Source organism: Taeniopygia guttata, chromosome 22 (assembly GCF_048771995.1).
Source record: "Taeniopygia guttata chromosome 22, bTaeGut7.mat, whole genome shotgun sequence".
NCBI lineage: Eukaryota > Metazoa > Chordata > Aves > Passeriformes > Estrildidae > Taeniopygia > Taeniopygia guttata.
Window position 1 is genome coordinate 2291539 of NC_133047.1, and position 18990 is coordinate 2310528.

The following is an 18990-nucleotide window of genomic DNA, read 5'->3' on the forward strand; positions in this document are numbered from 1 at the left end:
AAATCAAACCAGACAAGCAAATCAGGATTTATTTTTTTTTAAAAGTTAACCCTTCATAAACAGAGAAATGTAAAAAAAACTGGAAAATAGCAAACTGGCTGGGCCAGAGCTCTGTAAAAAACACAGAACCATGCATAAGAATATAACTATTTTTATATAGCTTTTAAGTTAACATATGTAATATTTACAGTTGCTAAATAAATAAGTAAAAAAAATTTCTGCTTGTGGACGCAGTGTTGGAGGGTGGGGGAGAAGGAGAGCAGCAGAAGGATGCTGAGCACCCTCCCACCCCTCTGGGGACGGACTGGGGGGCGACTCAAGTACTCCAGTGGTTTTCCCAGCTGTTTCTGCAGCTGGGTTGTCCCTGGCGAGGGACAGTGTGAGGTGCAGTGTGTGGGGAGCTGCCCCTGGGCCGGGATGGGCAGGGGGTACCACGGTCACGCTCACACTTAGTGCATTCACCCCTCCACGCTGGGGCACGCAGGGACAGCAGGGCCACCCCACGGCCACCCACGGGGCTGAGCTGGGCCCCACGAGGGGATTTTTTCCCTTCTCCTCAGCTCTGGGGAGACTCCACCTGCAGCTCTGGGGCCTCCACAAGGATGTTGGAGGTGTTTGAGCAAATCCAGGGGCTGCTCTGAGGGCTGGAACCCCTCTGGAGCCAGGCTGGGAGAGCTGAGATTGTCCAGCCTGGAGAAGAGAAGGCTCTGGGACACCCCCAAGCCCCTTCCAGTACCTAAAGGGGCTCCAGGAGAGCTGGAGAGGCCCTTCTGGAGAAGGGCCTGGAGTGCCAGGACACGGGAATGGTTTTAAACCGAACGCAGATCACATTAGGAATAAATATTTCACATTGAGGGTCGGTAAACACTGTCAGAAAGGCTACCCAGATAAGCTGCCTCACCCTGGCAAACATTCAAGGTCAGGCTGGATGGGGTTTGGGGCAGCCTGGTGGAGTGGAAGATGTCCCTGTCCTGGGCTGGGTGACCCCTGCCTTGTCCCTTTCCCCAGGCAACCCCAGTGTTCCAGTGCAAGTCAATCAATGCTCCTCTCCCCTCCAAGTCAAGTTTTAAACTGCCTCCTAAGAACAAGCAGAACCATTGGAAACAAAATAAAATACAAATTCAGTACACAAAAAGTACCCCAAGACCCCAGCTGAGCTCGCAGAACCACCAAGCATGCAGAATGAAGCTGACTTAGAGACGTTCTAAAAGCAGAAGCCATTTCACGACGCCAGGAATCCTTTGAGAATCAAGGATGATCCGTTCAAAAGCACAGGGATGCCAAAAGCCCTTCTCTGCACCAATCCCGAAGCAGTCTGGGTAGTACCAGCGCTTCCAAGTGAGGAAGCAGATTGAAATTGTTTGAAACTCTTGGTGTCCAGCCAGTGAAATCAATAAACTCGCTGGGATTCCACGAGGAAGCACCAACATGGGAGCTGCAGCAGAGAGGCCCTCGAGGCTCACACATCCCATGAGGATCAGCCCCTGAGCAGCCACAGGAGCGCTACACACAGCTAAAATCTGAATATTCCGTGAGGTATTTCACAGCTGTAGCTCCAAGGAGGGAGTTGCAGCGTGGCCCTGAGCCCTTCAGCTCGTTTCGTACTGGAAAAGTCCATCCTTGACCAGCTTGAAGGAGATGTCCTCTGCCACCCCGCGGAGGTTGAGGCGGACCAGGGTGTCCAGCAGCGTGTTGATGGAGGCTCTGGAGCCCTCCCTGTTCAGCCACTTGCACAGCATGCCGTAGAAACCATCGTAGAAGCCATCGCAGGACGTGGCCATGTTGATGTCATTGTCCCCCAGGTTCAGGCTGTGCCCGAATCGCATCCACTCACTCATGGGGGTCTTCTCAGCAAAGATGTAAAAGGTTTTCCGCAGCGCTGGAGGGGGAAAAGGACAGCTCGGAGTGTCAGCGTTCAGGAGCACACAGAATCACAGGATATGATTATCTGCAGGTGCTTTTACTGAGAGCTCTGGGAGTCGGGTACAGACCCAAATATGACTCCAACACGGCTTTGGAGCTGAACATATTTTATATTCTATCCTTCTATAACTTACATATTAATTATTAAGCTTACATTCTTCTATTGTATATATAACTTATATATTAATTATTAAATTTACATTGTTTAGGAGCACACAGAACATGGGATATGATTCCATGCAGGTGCTTTTATTGAGAGCTCTGGGAGTCGGGGTACAGACCCAAATCTGCCTCCGACACGGCTTTCAAGCTGAACATATTTTATATTCTATCCTTATATAACTTACATATTAATTATTAAACTTATATTGTTCTATTGTATACATTGACATGAGTTTCTCGTGATCTTTCTTAGTCCCCTGACCACAGTTTCTCATGATTATTCTTATGATTAAACAGTAATTATATTTAATTACTAAACAATCATCACATCCAACAATTATATCATTTATCATGTACAGGTGCAGTTCTAGCAAGTACAAGTTCTTCATGTGCTTAAGGTGTTTATTTTTCCAGGGCCTACTAAGCTTAATTTTCCTTTTAACCTTAAATCCCCATGATTTTAAAACACTTTTAAAACTACCAAGAGCACGGGCAGCTGGGACAGGAATCCCAGCCCCAGCACATCCCCGGGGGGATTACCTTCACTGGCTTCCTGCCCTGCTGCTGGAACCAGACGGGTCATGGATTCCTCATTCGGCAGCATCTCCTGGAATGACAATGTCACTGCTGGGATGACAATGTCACTGCTGGGATGACAGTGTCACTGCTGGGATGACAGTGTCACTGCTGGGATGACAATGTCCTACAGCACCCACCAAGCCCCAGCACCAGTGTGTGATTAATGGGGATTGCAGACCCTCTCCCTCTCTCCCAAGGCTGTCAGGGCAGGAGATCACCACCCACCCCTGAAATCCGTGTTTCCCGTCTCTGCAATGGCAGCAGCCCCCAGAGGTCCCTCTGTCCCTCTCCCTGAGGGAGACCAGAGCTGTCTTTGCTCAGCATCAGCGTTAAATCCTCCGAGGACTCTCTCCAGTGCAACGAGCAGATTTTGCCACCCTGACCCCACAAAGACACCCCCTTCACCATCTCCCTGGGCAGCCAGGCCTGGAAGCCCCCCCAGGAGATCAGGAGGGTGCCAGTGACGTACCGGCGCTCCTGGCACTCCTGGCACTCCTGGCACGTAGGGCTGCAGCCTCCCTGCGGGCGAGGTGTCCTCTGGCCTCACGTTCACCGTCTTGCACAACAGCAGCTTCCCAAACATGGAGCTCTGTACAGGGGAGAAACACCAGCTGGGGTGTGGATCCCAAGCTTGGAGGAGCTCTGGGCAAGCACAGCCCGTCCCTACCCTGGGATCTCCCCTGCAGACTCTGGATGTGCCAGCACTGCCACCAGGAAAGAGTTAATGGCACTGAGGAGGGGGCTGGAAGCACCCAGGGCACTACCAGAGAGCCTCCTCTGCTTGGCCCAGCTCTGCCACAACCCTCAGGGACGAGCCTCAATCCCCCTGCTCCTCCTGCCTTCCCAGGAACTGCTGGATGAGCCTCATCCCCCTGCTCCTCCTGCCTTCCCACCTGGATGAGCCTCATCCCCCTGCTCCTCCTGCCTTCCCACCTGGATGAACCTCATCCCCCTGCTCCTCCTGCCTTCCCAGGAACTGCTGGATGAGCCTCAATCCCCTGCTCCTCCTGCCTTCCCAGAGGGATGAGCCTCAATCCCCCTGCTCCTCCAGCCTTCCCACCTGGATGAGCCTCATCCCCCTGCTCCTCCTGCCTTCCCAGAGGGATGAGCCTCAATCCCCTGCTCCTCCTGCCTTCCCAGGAACTGCTGGATGAGCCTCAATCCCCTGCTCCTCCTGCCTTCCCACCTGGATGAGCCTCATCCCCCTGCTCCTCCAGCCTTCCCAGAGGGATGAGCCTCATCCCCCTGCTCCTCCTGCCCTCCCACCTGGATGAACCTCATCCCCCTGCTCCTCCTGCCCTCCCAGAGGGATGAGCCTCAATCCCCTGCTCCTCCTGCCTTCCCAGGAGCTGCAGACCAAGAGAGGAGCAGAGGGAATGGGAGATGTCACCCCAGCCCACAAACACAGCCACAGCCCCCTGCCATCCCAGGAACTCACCACTATTTGACAGGGCCTCCTGCTCGAGGGTCTCCCATCCCCTGGAAGATGGAAAGAGCACTGTGATCCCTCTTCCCCCAGGCAGGACCCTCTTCCCACTTTACCCACACCAGGTGGGTGCTCTGGGGGTCTCTCTTCCCACTTTACCCACACCAGGTGGGTGCTCCCGGGGTCTCCCTTCCCACTTTACCCACACCAGGTGGGTGCTCCGGGGGTCTCTTTTCCCACCCAGCCCACACCAGGTGGGTGCTCTGGGGGTCTCCCTTCCCACTTTACCCACACCAGGTGGGTGCTCCGGGGGTCTCCCTTCCCACTTTACCCACACCAGGTGGGTGCTCCCGGGGTCTCTTTTCCCACTTTACCCACACCAGGTGGGTGCTCCCGGGGTCTCCCCACTTTACCCACGCCAGTGCAGAGCCCCTGACCAAGGTGGGTGCCCCAGGGGTCCCCTGCACCCACCTGGGGAGCTGCAGTGGTGTTTCAAGCAGAACAAAAGCAGGGGCCAAGCCACTATCACGGCGATCACGGCACTGATGGCGCCGATCTTGGCGGCTAAAGCAGACAGAACGGGGGTGAGGGTGTGAGGAGCTGCTGCTGAGGCTGAAGCAGGAGCAGCTGCCCCCATCCCCATCGCTCCCCCAGCCCCCTCGCTCACCGTAGGGCCAGGGGGCCGTGTCAGGGCCACACAGCAGGTCACTGTCGGGGGTGCAGCGTTTCAGCTCCACCTGACCCTCAGGACACCTGGAAAGGGGACACAGGGTGGGCTCAGCAGCCATGGCTCCGCATCCCGTGGGAGCAGCGGGATCAGATCCTATGGGAGCAGTGGGATCAGATCCCACAGGAGCCGCGGGATCAGATCCCACAGGAGCAGCGGGATCAGATCCCACAGGAGCAGCGGGATCAGATCCCACGGGAGCAGCGGGATCAGATCCCACAGGAACAGCGGGATCAGTCCCACAGGAGCAGTGGGATCAGATCCTATGGGAGCAGAGGGATCAATCCCATGGGAGCAGCAGGATCAATCCCACGGGAGCAGCGGGATCAGTCCCACGGGAGCAGCGGGATCAGATCCCACGGGAGCAGTGGGATCAGTCCCACAGGAGCAGCGGGATCAGTCCCACGGGAGCAGTGGGATCAGTCCCACAGGATCAGATCCCACGGGAGCAGAGGGATCAGATCCCAAGGGAGCAGCGGGATCAGTCCCACAGGATCAGATCCCACAGGAGCAGCAGGATCAGATCCACGGGAGCAGCAGGATCAGTCCCATGGGAGCAGCGGGATCAGAGGGATCAGATCCCACAGGAGCAGAGGGATCAGATCCCATGGGAGCAGCGGGATCAGATCCCATGGGAGCAGCGGGATCAGTCCCACAGGAGCAGCAGGATCAGTCCCACAGGATCAGATCCCACAGGAGCAGCAGGATCAGTCCCACGGGATCAGATCCCACAGGAGCACAGGGATCAGTCCCACAGGAGCAGCGGGATCAGATCCCACGGGAGCAGCGGGATCAATCCCACAGGAGCAGCGGGATCAGATCCCACAGGAGCAGCGGGATCAGTCCCATGGGAGCAGAGGGATAAGTCCCGTGGGAGCAGCGGGATCAGTCCCACAGGAGCAGAGGGATCAGTCCCACGGGAGCAGCGGGGTCAGATCCCATGGGAGCAGCGGGATCAGTCCCACAGGAACAGCGGGATCAGATCCTATGGGAGCAGCGGGATCAGTCCCACAGGAACAGCGGGATCAGATCCTATGGGAGCAGCGGGATCAGATCCCACAGGAGCAGCAGGATCAGTCCCCACAGGAGCAGCGGGGTCAGTCCCACAGGAACAGCAGGATCAGATCCCACAGGAGCAGAGGGATCAGTCCCGCAGGATCAGATCCCATGGGAGCAGAGGGATAAGTCCCGTGGGAGCAGCGGGATCAGATCCCACAGGAGCAGCGGGATCAGATCCCACAGGAGCAGCAGGATCAGATCCACAGGAGCAGCGGGATCAGTCCCGCAGGAGCAGTGGGATCAGTCCCACGGGAGCAGCGGGATCAGTCCCACAGGATCAGATCCCACAGGAGCAGCGGGATCAGTCCCACAGGATCAGATCCCACAGGAGCCGCAGCGGCACAGACCCACCTTTGCCGGCACTTCTGGCACATCTCGCAGGGGTGGTCTGGGGGGCAGAAGGTGCCGTTCTTGCAGACGCACAGCGTGTTCCTGACGGGCTGGCAGGGGCTCTGCTGCACCTGGTCTGTGGGACAGAGGGGACACGGCTCCAGCCCGGCTCCTCTGCCGAGCCAGTCCCTCCCTGCTGCTCAGTGCCAGCCTCTCCTGCCCCACGCTGCCCGTACCAAGGGAAAAGCAGAGCCTGGGTCAAACTCCACCAGCAGCTCCCAGTGCTGCTGGGAGCCTCGTCCTCCTGCTCCGTGCGGAGGTCTGGTGTCCAAGCTTTGCATGAGAGATGTGGCCTTTAACAGATATGGCTCTGGCACAGATTGCAGCCTCAGCCACTCTCTGGGGACACTGCAGGTGACACTGTGCTGGACCCATCCTGAGCCATCAGCCCTGCTGCCCCCCAGCTCGTACCTTCCCTGCACTCGGAGCAGTCCTGGCACCAGCGCAGGGCGTTGGGATATTCCATGTACTCCCCATCTCTGCAGGGCTCACACCGGCCAGAGCTGTTCTGCTCCTCACACTCCTCTGCAATGAAGGTGCCTGAAGAGAAAGGGAAACTCTGAACACACAGGGAAGGGGCTGGGGCACCAGGAGAGGCTGAGGGAGCTGGGAAGGGGCTGGAGCACCAGGAGAGGCTGAGGGAGCTGGGAGGGGGCTGAAGCATTCCTGAGGGAGCTGGGAAGGGGCTGGAGAATTCCTGAGGGAGCTGGGAAGGGGCTGGAGAATCCCTGAGGGAGCTGGGAAAGGGTCAGGAGCACCAGGAGAGGCTGAGGGAGCTGGGAAGGGGCTGGAGAATTCCTGAGGGAGCTGGGAAGGGGCTGGAGCACCAGGAGAGGCCGAGGGAGCTGGGAAGGGGCTGGAGCACCAGGAGAGGCTGAGGGAGCTGGGAAGGGGCTGGAGAATTCCTGAGGGAGCTGGGAAGGGGCTGGAGAATTCCTGAGGGAGCTGGGAAGGGGCTGGAGAATCCCTGAGGGAGCTGGGAAGGGGCTGAGCCTGGAGAAAAGGGGGATCAGGGGGGATCTTGTGGCTCTGCACAGCCCCTGCCAGGAGGGGACAGCCGGGGGGTCGGGCTCTGCTCCAGGAACAGGGACAGGAGCAGAGGGAACGGCCTCAGGCTGGGCCAGGGCAGGCTCAGGGTGGAACCAGCAGGAATTTCCCCATGGAAAGGGAGCTCAGGCCTTGGGACTGCCCAGGGAGGGTTGGATCCCCATCCTGGAGGTGTCCAAAGACTGGACTCGGTGGCACTCAGTGACAAGGTGGGATTTGGTGGCCTTGCGGGGCTTTTCCAACCTGAAGGATTCTGTGATTCCACCACCAGTGAGGCTCAGAGGCAAACGAGCCAAGAAAGGGAAAATATCCCCAAAATGAGTGCTTAGAGCCATGACAGAGGAGCAGGGCAGAGCTGGAGCTCAGGAGGAGCGAGGACACAGAAGAGGAGCACAGAGAGGCTGCAGAGGTGGGATCAGTGATGAGCCCATCTCACCTGCAGGGCACTTCTGGCAATAGACACCATCGCTTTTCCTGTAGAAACCATCTTCCCCTCCCCAGCCTCGATCCAAGTGATCCAAACTGTCCCTCCTCGTCAGGGTGACAGCACTGGCTCCTAAAACAGCCGCCTGTTAAAAAATACAGAAAACCCCATGTTAAAAACCACCCCAGTCCACAGGGCAAGGGGAGAACGGGCAGGGTGGGAGCTGCTGTGCCCAGGGAAGAGGAGAGGGGCTTTGGGATGGCTCAGAGCCACCTCAGCCAAAGGCACTCCCCACAACCCAGGGCTGGCTTTTCTTTGGCAAAGCCTCCGGAAGAGCTTTGGAGGTTTGCAGGGGAATTCTGCCTGCCAGGTTATCAGTAGGGCAATGAGTCGCTAACGACCCCTTTCCTTCCCCAGTTTCTGAGAACAACCCTTTTCCTTCCCCAATTTCTTAGAAAGACCCTTTTCCTTCCCCAATTTCTGAGTGCACCAACTGCCCCGATGGAAGGGAAGAGGAACGGGGTCTGTGGGAGGGAACAGCCCCGTGGCAGGGCTGGAAGGTGGCTCCGGTGCCCACCAGAAACCCCTGGGTTGTCACTCCGGGCTCCCAGGGGACAGCACAGCCTCGAGTTTTCCCTGTTCTGCTGCTGAGGATCAGGCAGAAAAGTCCACTCCCTTTTTGTGCTGCCTGAGCTCCTGGCCGGGTCACTCCAGGGGGATGATGCTCAGCAGGAATGGCCATTTGTCCCCTTCGGCTTTGGGGGTTTTGGGGCACCTCAATGTCCCCAACGGGGACAACGCCATCGGCCTCTGAGCCAGCACAGAGCTGCTCCGTGGATATAAAGTGGATATAAAGTGGATATCCGTGGATATAAAGTGGATATCCATGGATATAAAGTGGATATCCATGGATATAAAGCTGATATCAATGGATATAAAGTGGATATCCATGGATATAAAGCTGATATCAATGGATATAAAGTGGATATCCGTGGATATAAAGCTGATATCAATGCATATAAAGTGGATATCCATGGATATAAAGTGGATATCTGTGGATATAAAGTGGATATCAATGGATATAAAGCTGATATCAATGGATATAAAGTGGATATCCGTGGATATAAAGCTGATATCAATGGATATAAAGTGGATATCCATGGATATAAAGTGGATATCCATGGATATAAAGCTGATATCAATGGATATAAAGTGGATATCCATGGATATAAAGTGGATATCCATGGATATAAAGCTGATATCAATGGATATAAAGTGGATATCCGTGGATATAAAGCTGATATCAATGGATATAAAGTGGATATCCGTGGATATAAAGCTGATATCAATGGATATAAAGTGGATATCCATGGATATAAAGCTGATATCAATGGATATAAAGTGGATATCCATGGATATAAAGCTGATATCAATGGATATAAAGCTGATATCAATGGATATAAAGTGGATATCCATGGATATAAAGCTGATATCAATGGATATAAAGTGGATATCTATGGATATAAAGTGGATATCCATGGATATAAAGCTGCCCCTACCTCACCAGGGTGGCGAGGACAGACATGTCACAACACCCATGGGCTGCACGAGACACTTTTTCCTCTCCCCTCCCCTCCCCAGCACAGAGAGCAAAGTATTAAAGTAAATATTTCTGCCGTGAGTCAGACGACAACAGAGCGCCTCTGCCCCTTGCCCGCAGCACCGGTTCCTGCCTCCTCCTCCTCCTCCTCCTTCCCGAGCTTCCTGCAACAGGAAAAGGCCCCCCGGCCACGCTGATGCCTTGGGAAGGCTGACCTCGAGGGGAGGCTGGGCAGAGCCAAAGAATAAAGCAGGGATTTATTAAAATTATCTCCTCAATGCACCCACCTTGGGCAGCACAAGAGCCCAGCCAGGGCCACACCCAAAATGAACCAAAATGGTCCCAAAATGGTCCCAAAATGGACGACAGGTCACGGGGTCTGTCACGTCATCCCATTGTTCCAACAATGGAGAAGTTTGGATAAAGGGTTTGGATTCAGAGTTTTGCAAAACCCTTCTCGGAACTCAAAATGTCCCTCAGACATTTTTGGAGGTTCCAGGCCCAGGTCAGAAGCATTTGAGACCCTGGCAGGCAGCTGGAAACAGCTGTGATTTTGGGTTTGAACCATGGAATCATTTACCAACCTTGCAGGAAGAGCAAGAAGTCACAAAAGTTTAGATATTAGAGTAGAAGTAGTCACAAAGTAGAGGGAAGAATTTTTGAGTGCTGTACAGGGGGTTTTGGTTTTGTACATGGGGGTCAGAGGTTTAAGATGGAGGGATTTGGGCCTGCCCTGTCCTCCCTCTTTCTCCTTCCTCACCTCCATGCTCTTGGTGATGTTGGCACTCACAGATTGGTTTAGAGTAGAAAAGCACCATTTAATATAGGTAATGGGCATTGGGGAAAAACTGTAACATGTAACACGGAATGTACCATATAAAAGATAGAAAAGCACCATTTAATATAGGTAATAGGCATTAGGGAAAAATTATAAACATTTAAAACGTAATGTACCATATAAAAGATTTCAGCAGCCCTGGGCAGGGGGAGAAAAGAAGAAATTAGGGGACAGAGGATGTCAGGGTGTGTGTGTGCCTCTGCCTGAGCTGTGAGCAAACCACAGCAGCTCAAGGAGAAAATCTTTTAGATAACTTGCAATAAACTGACTTGAGACCGAACAACAGAAGACTTCTGAGCCTTTATTTGAAAACAGGAGTTAGAGGAGAAATTTTTCCACCACACGGAGCCACCCTCAAGCCAGGGTGAGCTGCAGCAAACCCTCACTCTCTCCTTCATCCCACAGCTCCTTTGAAGTCCTGGTTCGAGGGGAGAGGAGACATCTGAGCTCAAACTCTGCATTTACTCTTAATTTTCCCTTGTTTTTAGGGCACTGAGCTGGCACAGGAAGGAGAAGGGTTTATTTGACCTTTCCCCTGCCCAGAGGCTGGGAAGCTGCCTGGGGAAAAGGAAAGGCAGAAAGGATGAAAAATCCACCTGCTTTTTAGTTTTGATCCATTAGCATATTGGAGTTAATTGGCCAATCCTCCTTGTTTTTCTCTCAAATCACTGTTGTTTATACTTTTGGGCCTGAAACTTGTTATCAGTTGTCCTTGGCCTCAGGCTAGAGAAGGAATTGTTTTGTCTGGCTACCCTGTGAACAGAGCTCACCACCACTCAATATGAAGCTCAGAACCCACACCTGGGCAGGGCAGAATGTGAAAAACACAAATGCTAAAATTTAAGGAATCTGAGACCACCACGACCAGGCCACAGAGCCCCCAGGCCCTGGCCATCCTGGGAACAGGGCAAATCCATGTCACTCCAACCCCTTCTGGCTCTACATCTCCCAGGATCTGCTTCTGCTCCTCTTTTCCCCACCTAGGAACGTTTATAACTTTGTAAAGTCTTTTATCCACTTGAGGAGCTCCAGCCACAACAGCTTCACCCATTCCAGTCTTGGAAGTTGCGGCAGTGAAGGCACAATTTGTCACACTTCCATAGGGGAAAAAAAAATTAAAATTCATGTTTCTTCCCCACCTGAACTCTGCCACGGTGTGAGGGTGATCACAGCGACACCACAGAGTTTTTTCTGCAGTTTGGGAGGGCCCCTCAGCCACAGGATTTCATTTCTTTACAGAGAACAGCAACACGGGCACGATAAGGTTATCAGCCCCCAGCACCCTGCTGCCATCCCTGACCAAACTATCAGTTGGAGAATCCACCACGCACAATTCAGTTTTCACCCACAGTAAACAACTCAAAAAAGCCTGGAGGCAGAGGAATTAGAGGCACAGGAATCCCTCAGCAGCTAAAAGCCTCTTCCTGCTCGGGGGATGAAGTCTGGAGAAAAAACTCAGAAGAGCATCAAGCTTTAAACGTTCCCCTCTTCCATCCCCAATCTGTTTTTCTCTTGAGGTGCTCCTCTTATAAACACCTTTATCGGTTAACTCAGTTAATCGATAGTTACCAAGCTGGTTAGTTGTTAAATACCTCGATTCTGTTAATTACCAATATCATTAATTACCCTACCCAACAGACCTCTGTACACTCTTTTTTATCTGTCAAGTATTACCTCTGCTGCTTCCCAAATTGGCCCTAGCCATAAAGAAGGTTAACGTCAGGGACGTATATGCAAATTAAATTAAGAGACATTCGGCACCACTGGAAGGAGTAACACCTAAAAAAGATGAGCCAGCCTGCACCTCAAGAGACCAAGTGACCTCTCCTGCTTGAGAACTGTCCTCCTATTCACGGCCTAATTCAGGCTGTCACCATAAACCAGCAAGAACTGCAGCAGGGTGAGGACCCTGGACAACCCAAAACCCAAAAGTGTCTTTCTGGCCAGGCTTGTGAGGATGGAAACCCCACAGAGCGAAGCTGCCCATCTCCCCCTCCACGATGCAGACTGTGTGTGACACCCCCGGGCCCACACCCAGAGCTGATTTTACAATAAAGGCGTTAAAAAGGAGGTTAAAAACCTCCTTGTACATTGATTTTGTTATATGTAGTGGATATAATTCACGTCATTTCTAACATGATAAATGTGATATTGAATATTTGTTGGAGTATACACGTTTGTATTAGGATTTCCCCCCACCAGGTGTATATTGGAAGCTGATTTACGGCTCGACAGGAGATGGGCCATCCATGTCTGGAGAGATACGGGGACCCCAGGCACTGATTATCACCTGAACGACCCGAGATGGATCTCATGGAAATCCTCAGGCACATATACGTGAATGCAGCGTTCCTGAATTCCCATAAACGGTAAAATTTCATCACGGGATTCAACAACTCCGGACAATGAATTGTTCTCCCTCATCACCAAAAAAGAAAATCTTATTAACATATGGACTCTGAATGGAAGAAAAGCCTGACTGCCGAAATCTTGGCCTCAGGCAGAATTATTTTCCCTATAAAAACCGCTCGTTCCAGGATGGAGGTGTGGGCATAGAGGAAAACCTCTGCTGAGGCTGACTTCTGGTGCCGACCCCAGGCTCGGCTCTGTTCTTTCCTTGTGGCTGGCTAGATAGAATTTGATTGCAAAAATAAATCTTTTATATTTTTTCATATTAATTTGGCTGGACAAATTTTCATTTGTAACAATTTCAATCCCAAAAGGACTTGGAGCCTGCAGCCAGCTCCGAGGAGTGACCTCTGGCTGAGCTGCTGAAGCTCAGAGCGGCGCAGGGCAGACAGGTGACATCATCTGCTCCAAGGACAGGGGGCTGGATGCAGGATGGGATTTTCCCCTGGAATTCCCACAAACCCATTGAATTTGTGCTCCAGCAATCTCAGTGACCTCCAAACCTGTGGCCCACGTCCAGCCATGACACAAGGGCGAGCGGACACGACGCAATATCGACGCAATATCGTACGACCATGTCATGTGAATCACCATTTCCCGCCCCCCCAGCAGCTCCCCAGCCATTTCATTCAATAAAGGGGATAAAAAGTGAAAAAATCCTGAGGATGTTACCAGCGTGCCCTTAGTCGATGGGTTTAGTAAGGCTCGACTTTACCAGGCCAGTCTAAATAAACTCTGCTGTAACTGGGGTTACAGACCAGATGTGGGATACAAGTCAGGACAGATCTCTGGCAGAAAACTCAGGAGAGGATCCTCCTGACTTGAGTGATAACAGAATTTAGGTATTCCCCAAATATGTAACATCCAATCCACAGGGAAATAGGGAAATGTGTAATTCCAGCACAGGAGCAGCACCTGATGTGCTTCTCCATGTCCCCCTGCCCAGGTGAACCCCCCATGTCCCCCTGCCAATTCGAACCCCCCATGTCCCCCTGCCCTTCAAACCCCCCATGTCCCCCTGCCCAGCTGAACCCCCCATGCCCCCCTGCCCATGCGAACCCCCCATGTCCCCCTGCCCATCCAAACCCCCCATGTCCCCCTGCCCATCTGAACCCCCCATCTCCCCCTGCCCATCCCAACCCCCCATGTCCCCCTGCCCAGGTGAACCCCCCATGTCCCCCTGTCCATGCGAACCCCCTGGCCCCATCGCCCCCATCCCCGGGCCAGGTGAGCCCCACCGCCCCGTTTTCCCTGTATCCTCCAGGGCAGGTGAGCGGCCCAGTCCCCCCCAGCACCCCACGGCTCCCGGGGCAGAGGAGCCCCTCCGTGCCTCAGTTTCCCCCCGACTCGCAGGTAAGGCACGCCCGTCTCTCCCCAGGCAAGCCCACCCCCCTCACCCCACCCAGGGGCACCCCCATTGACACATCCCCCACCAGGGCACCCCAAAACACCCCCATATCCCCTCCCCACCCTTCCCCTCGCTCCAAGCCCCTCCACAGCGCGGCAAGTCCGGGCATGTCGCGACATCCCCGCGCAGCCCCGACAGGGGTGCGGACCCCCCTGGCCGCGTTCGGGAGGGTCCCCAGGACCCCCCAAGCCCCGTCCCCACTGACCGTGAGCAGCAGCAGCACAGGGAGGCAGCGCCGGCGGCACCGGCGCATCTTCAGCGGAGCGGGACGGAGCGGGACGGAGCGGGACGGAGCGGGACGGAGCGGGCACCGAGCGGGCACCGAGCGGGCACCGAGCGGGCACAGCACGGGCCAGCCCCGGGCACGGCTCTAACACAACAGCCTGCCCCACCAGCGTGCAGAAAAATGGGTGGAGAAAGCCATTCTGCACTTTTTATAGTGGTGCGGAACGGGCGGGACGAGAAAAGAGGAGGACCTGGGGCTGTCCCAGCGCTGGAGGAGCGAAGTTCGGGGTCGGGGCAGTTCTGGTGTGCGGTTTGAAAGCCGAATTGGTTTTCACTCTTCCCCTTTATTTTAATTTTTAGCCACTCGTTATTTTCGCTCACCGCTGAAGTGACCAGATAAGTTTCGGATCACACCAGGGCTGCGGAATGAAGGGTGTTGCTTCTCGTCTCGCATTTTTTCCCGTTCAGTCATCGGGTTGGAGCGAGCAAAGCCGCGGGGTTTTGTGTCCGGAGAAAAGGGGGTTAAGTGGATAATCCCTGTGTCACAGATCCTGTGCGATTCCCCACAAAATGGCACGGCGGTCTTGAAAAAAAAAAAGTAAAAAAGTCGCCATCTCACCCAGAGGTTTTGTTTTGTTTGTTGGTTTTTTGGTGTTTTTTTTTTTTTTTTGTTTTTTTGTTTTTTGTGGGCTAGAACTCGAGATGAAAGGGGGAAAATAGTTAAAAAGCCAAATCTTTGGACTTTCTGCTGTTACACAAACGGCTCTGCAGCTGCACGCTGTCAGGGTAGTGTCTGAGAAAAAATGATTCCAAGAAAAATCTGATTTTACTGGGATGATGGAGGTGTGGTGCGAGTGTTTTAATAGAGCGGTAGAGGGACTTCAGAGCCCCTTCCAGTACATAAAGGGGCTCCAAGAGAGCTTTTCCAGGTCTCTTCCAACCCAAACCGTTCCAGAATCAGGATTCTGAGAGAAAGCCGGGGCAGAATCTCCCTTGTTAATATTTCCCTCTGTAACTTCTATTGCAATCTTCCTTCCTGGTGACTCACCTCAGGGTGGAGGCTGTAGAAAAGCAGGTTTGGCGTTGCAGCCCTAAATGCCCGAGGGCAGGGAAATCTGCGGGGGGCAGTCAGAAAAATGCAGGCAAGAACCAAGGCATGAAAAAACAATGCTCAGCACTGCAGGGACAATGCCAAGGAGCTGCTGAGCATCTCCACCCTGCGAGGAGGCAGGAAAACTCCTTGTATTCAGCTGGATGAGGAGGATGACAGCTAATCCACTCCGGATGTGGATTTTTGGGAAGCACCTTCTCCTTGGATTCAGCTGGATTCAGAGGATCACAGCTAATCCACTCCGGATGTGGATTTTGGGAAGCACCTTCTCCTTGGTGACATGGCAGGACAAGCCACGGCCACCCGCTTGTCTCCTCGCAGGAATTGGCAGCCTGGATGTGGCACAATTAATGAAGCTGAAGTGGGATTTCAAGGAGAAGAGTTCCCGCTCCTTTCCTGGGTGGGTACTTCTATTACAAGCGACAAAAAGTATGTGGGGCCTTTTGTTTAACCAAAAGCATGTGTTCTGTGCTCTGGGCACCACTGACTGCAGCTGAAGTCATTGGAGTCCTCAGAGAATGATTCATTTCTCAGTGAGAGCTGAGCTAGAAGGAGGTTTAGGTCTAGGACTGCAGCGAAATGCTAAATCATGTGCAAATGGCATGGGGAGGATTCATCCTCTCTGTTCACCCTCTCTAAAATATCAGCCTGGTGCTCCTTGGGGAGCTGCTGTGCCTGAATTCAGCCAGGAAAAGTCGGGATTTGTTCCACATGGAAGTGGACCATGCCAGGCTGCCCCACAGCTCATCCTCAGCATCCAGGATCCCATCCTCCTCCCACCAAACATCGCTGGGGAGCCACAGGGTTTTCTTTTCCTGCCTCAGCCTCCCCATTTATAAACCAGCTCTGTTATCTGCTGACAAACCGCAGGGAGAATATCTGTACAAAGGCAGCTCAGTGTCTGGCCTGGGGGGATTTAAGCTGTGGAGAGAGGTCAGGATGTCACCCTCTCCCAGTCCCCAGCCACGCCCAGGAGTGGGACACTGGGCACACACATCATTCCCTCTCCCAGCAGGAATTTCCCTTCCAGAAAAAGCACTGTGGTTTTCATTTAAGGTGGGTTTTTGGACAGGCTCTGGCCACAAGTGAGAAAGGGGTGTGTGTTTATCTCCCCGGGCCAGTCCTCCAGCCTTTATCACCCCCAGCCTGTTGATCCCACAGCTCCACACTGGGGGGAAATTGAGCAAGTTGAGAAGAAGTGGGGACCCTCTGGTTTTGGGGTCTTAAATCCTCCCCTGGCTTGCTCAGTTCTGCTGCAGGTGGAGAATAAAATGAGTGTGAGGTTGGAGCTGAGCTGCTCTCTGGCTGTGGAGAGAAGCTGGAGCATGAAATTCCCACAGGGAACGAGCAAGAAATGGGTGAGTGGGGGAATCGAGGTGAGTTAATGGGTAACCTCGCTGATGTTCAGACCTTCCAAACGCTCCTGTCCTGTCTGACTCACTTCTGTTTGTTCAACATCCAGCCCAACCAAAGATTGGGGCTGTGGGAGGCTCTAATCTCCCCTCCCAGAGCGCCTTTCTGGGGGCTGTGACCCTCAGCACACCCCGGGGAGCTGCCTGGGGTACGTGACCATTTATGTTTTATTTTTGAACATCACCATCCAGTTTTACCTTCAGATCTGTGCTGCCTCCTGCCTGTTTTGGTGCTTGGGAGGGCTCTGAGGCTGTGTGATAATTTTGACCTTCCCCCACCCAAATGATTTGCCTCATAAATTCCAAGTTCCTCTTTGAAACAGGAAAAAAAAAAAAAAAGCTGTGGCAAGCTGCTGTACCTTCCTTGGGCAAGCCTGGGCAAACCACTCTGGCCCTCCGTGCCTCAGTTTCCCCTCTGCGGTGAGAGGCGTCACGTTTCTGTCCTCACTGGCTTTGTGTGCCTGCTTTAGTTTTGGGGTTTGTGGGGTGCTCAGGGCAAGCAGGTGGATTTTTCATCCTTTCTGCCTTTCCCCAGGCTCTGAGCAGGGGAAAGGTCAAATAAACCCTTCTCCTTCCCGTGCCAGCCTAGTGCCCTAAAACAATGACCAGTAAATGCAGAGTCTGAGCTCAGCTCTCTCCCCTCCTCCCTTCCCTCCCCTGAACCAGGACTTCAGAGGAGCTGTGGGGTGAAGGAAAGGCTGAGTTTGCAAAACTCTGAATCCAAACCCCATCTCCAAAGCCTTTATCCAAACTCCCTATCCAAACTCCTCCATATCCAAACTCCCTATCCAAACTCCTCCATATCCAAACTCAACATCCAAACTCAATATCCAAACTCCTCCATATCCAAACTCAATATCCAAACTCCTCCATATCCAAACTCAATATCCAAACTCCTCCCTATCCAATCTCCTCCATATCCAAACTCCCTATCCAAACTCCCTATCCAAACTCCTCCCTATCCAAACTCAATATCCAAACTCAATATCCAAACTCCTCCATATCCAAACTCAATATCCAAACTCCCTATCCAAACTCAATATCCAAACTCCTCCATATCCAAACTCCTCCCTATCCAAACTCAATATCCAAACTCAATATCCAAACTCCTCCATATCCAAACTCCTCCATATTCAAACTCCATTTCCAAACTCCCTATCCAAACTCCATATCCAATCTCCTCCATATCCAAACTCCTTCGTATCAAAACTCCTCTGTATCCAAACTCCCTATCCAGACTCCATATCCAAACCCTTTATGCAAACTCCATATCCAAACTCCTCCCTATCCAAACTCCCTATCCAAACTCCTCCATATCCAAACTCCTCCATATCCAAACTCCATATTCAAACTCCACATCCAAACTCCCTATCCAGGCTCCAGATCCAAATTCCCTATCCAAATTCCCTATCCAAATTCCCTATCCAAATTCCCTATCCAAACTCCCTATCCAAACTCCCGGGAGCTCCTTTGGACCAAAACTCGGGATCCCGTTTGTTCCTGGATCCGCGCGGTTTTCCTGAAAACACCCAAAACCTAAAGCCAGGCGGGATTTGGGCAGGAGCAATCCCAGCTCCTGGGTGGGAACGGATTTCCAGGCGGAAAGGGATTTTATTTTGGGGCTAGAACTCTAGAACTGCATATTATATTATATTATATTGTATTGTATTGTATTGTATTATATTATGTTATATTATATCGTATTATATTTATTATATTATATTATATTATGTTATGTTATGTTACATTATATTATCTTATATTGTATTATATTATATTATCTTATATTGTATTATATTATATTATATTATGTTATGTTATGTTATGTTATGTTATGTTATGTTATGTTATATTATATTATATTATATTATATTATATTATATTATATTATATTATATTATATTATATTATATTATATTATATTGTATTATATTATATTGTATTATATTGTATTGTATTACATTACATTATAGTCCCAAATACATAATAATATAGAATAATAAAGAATAATATAATAATAAATTAAGAATAACATATAATTATTATATATAGCTCCAAATATATAATAATAAATAAAAATATATAATAATATAACAATACACAATAATATATAATTATTATATAGTCCCAAATGCCCCAAACCCGCTCTCTCCCCACCATATATGACGTCACAGTGACGTCACCACCGTCCATTGGGGGCGTGGCCGTTGCCCTCCTCCGGGCCGTACCACCGCGGGGGCGGGGGGTGGG

General features: G+C 52.0%; 1 protein-coding gene across 1 annotated transcript; it reads right to left on the bottom strand.

Annotated features, from left to right (window-relative positions):
* Window positions 1-135: 135 nt before the first annotated feature.
* Window positions 136-14620, bottom strand: LOC115498199 (tumor necrosis factor receptor superfamily member 10B). The gene is made up of 10 exons (XM_030290037.4): window positions 14198-14620; window positions 7750-7882; window positions 6678-6806; window positions 6228-6342; window positions 4758-4843; window positions 4562-4654; window positions 4103-4143; window positions 3134-3253; window positions 2626-2692; window positions 136-1879 (listed from the first exon to the last, which is right to left on the bottom strand). The coding sequence occupies exons 1-10, from the start codon at window positions 14243-14245 to the stop codon at window positions 1590-1592; spliced, it is 1122 nt and encodes a 373-aa protein (XP_030145897.4). The 5' UTR covers window positions 14246-14620; the 3' UTR covers window positions 136-1589.
* Window positions 14621-18990: the final 4370 nt, after the last annotated feature.

Excerpts from the sequence above, each read along its gene's own strand:
- LOC115498199 (XM_030290037.4), bottom strand. The coding sequence starts at position 14,245 with ATGCGCCGGTGCCGCCGGCGCTGCCTCCCTGTGCTGCTGCTGCTCACG. Across the intron at positions 2,693-3,133 it reads CAGGAGTGCCAGGAGCGCCG|GAGATGCTGCCGAATGAGGA; the intron begins GTACGTCACTGG and ends TTGTCATTCCAG. Across the intron at positions 1,880-2,625 it reads AGGGCAGGAAGCCAGTGAAG|CGCTGCGGAAAACCTTTTAC; the intron begins GTAATCCCCCCG and ends TTCCCCCTCCAG.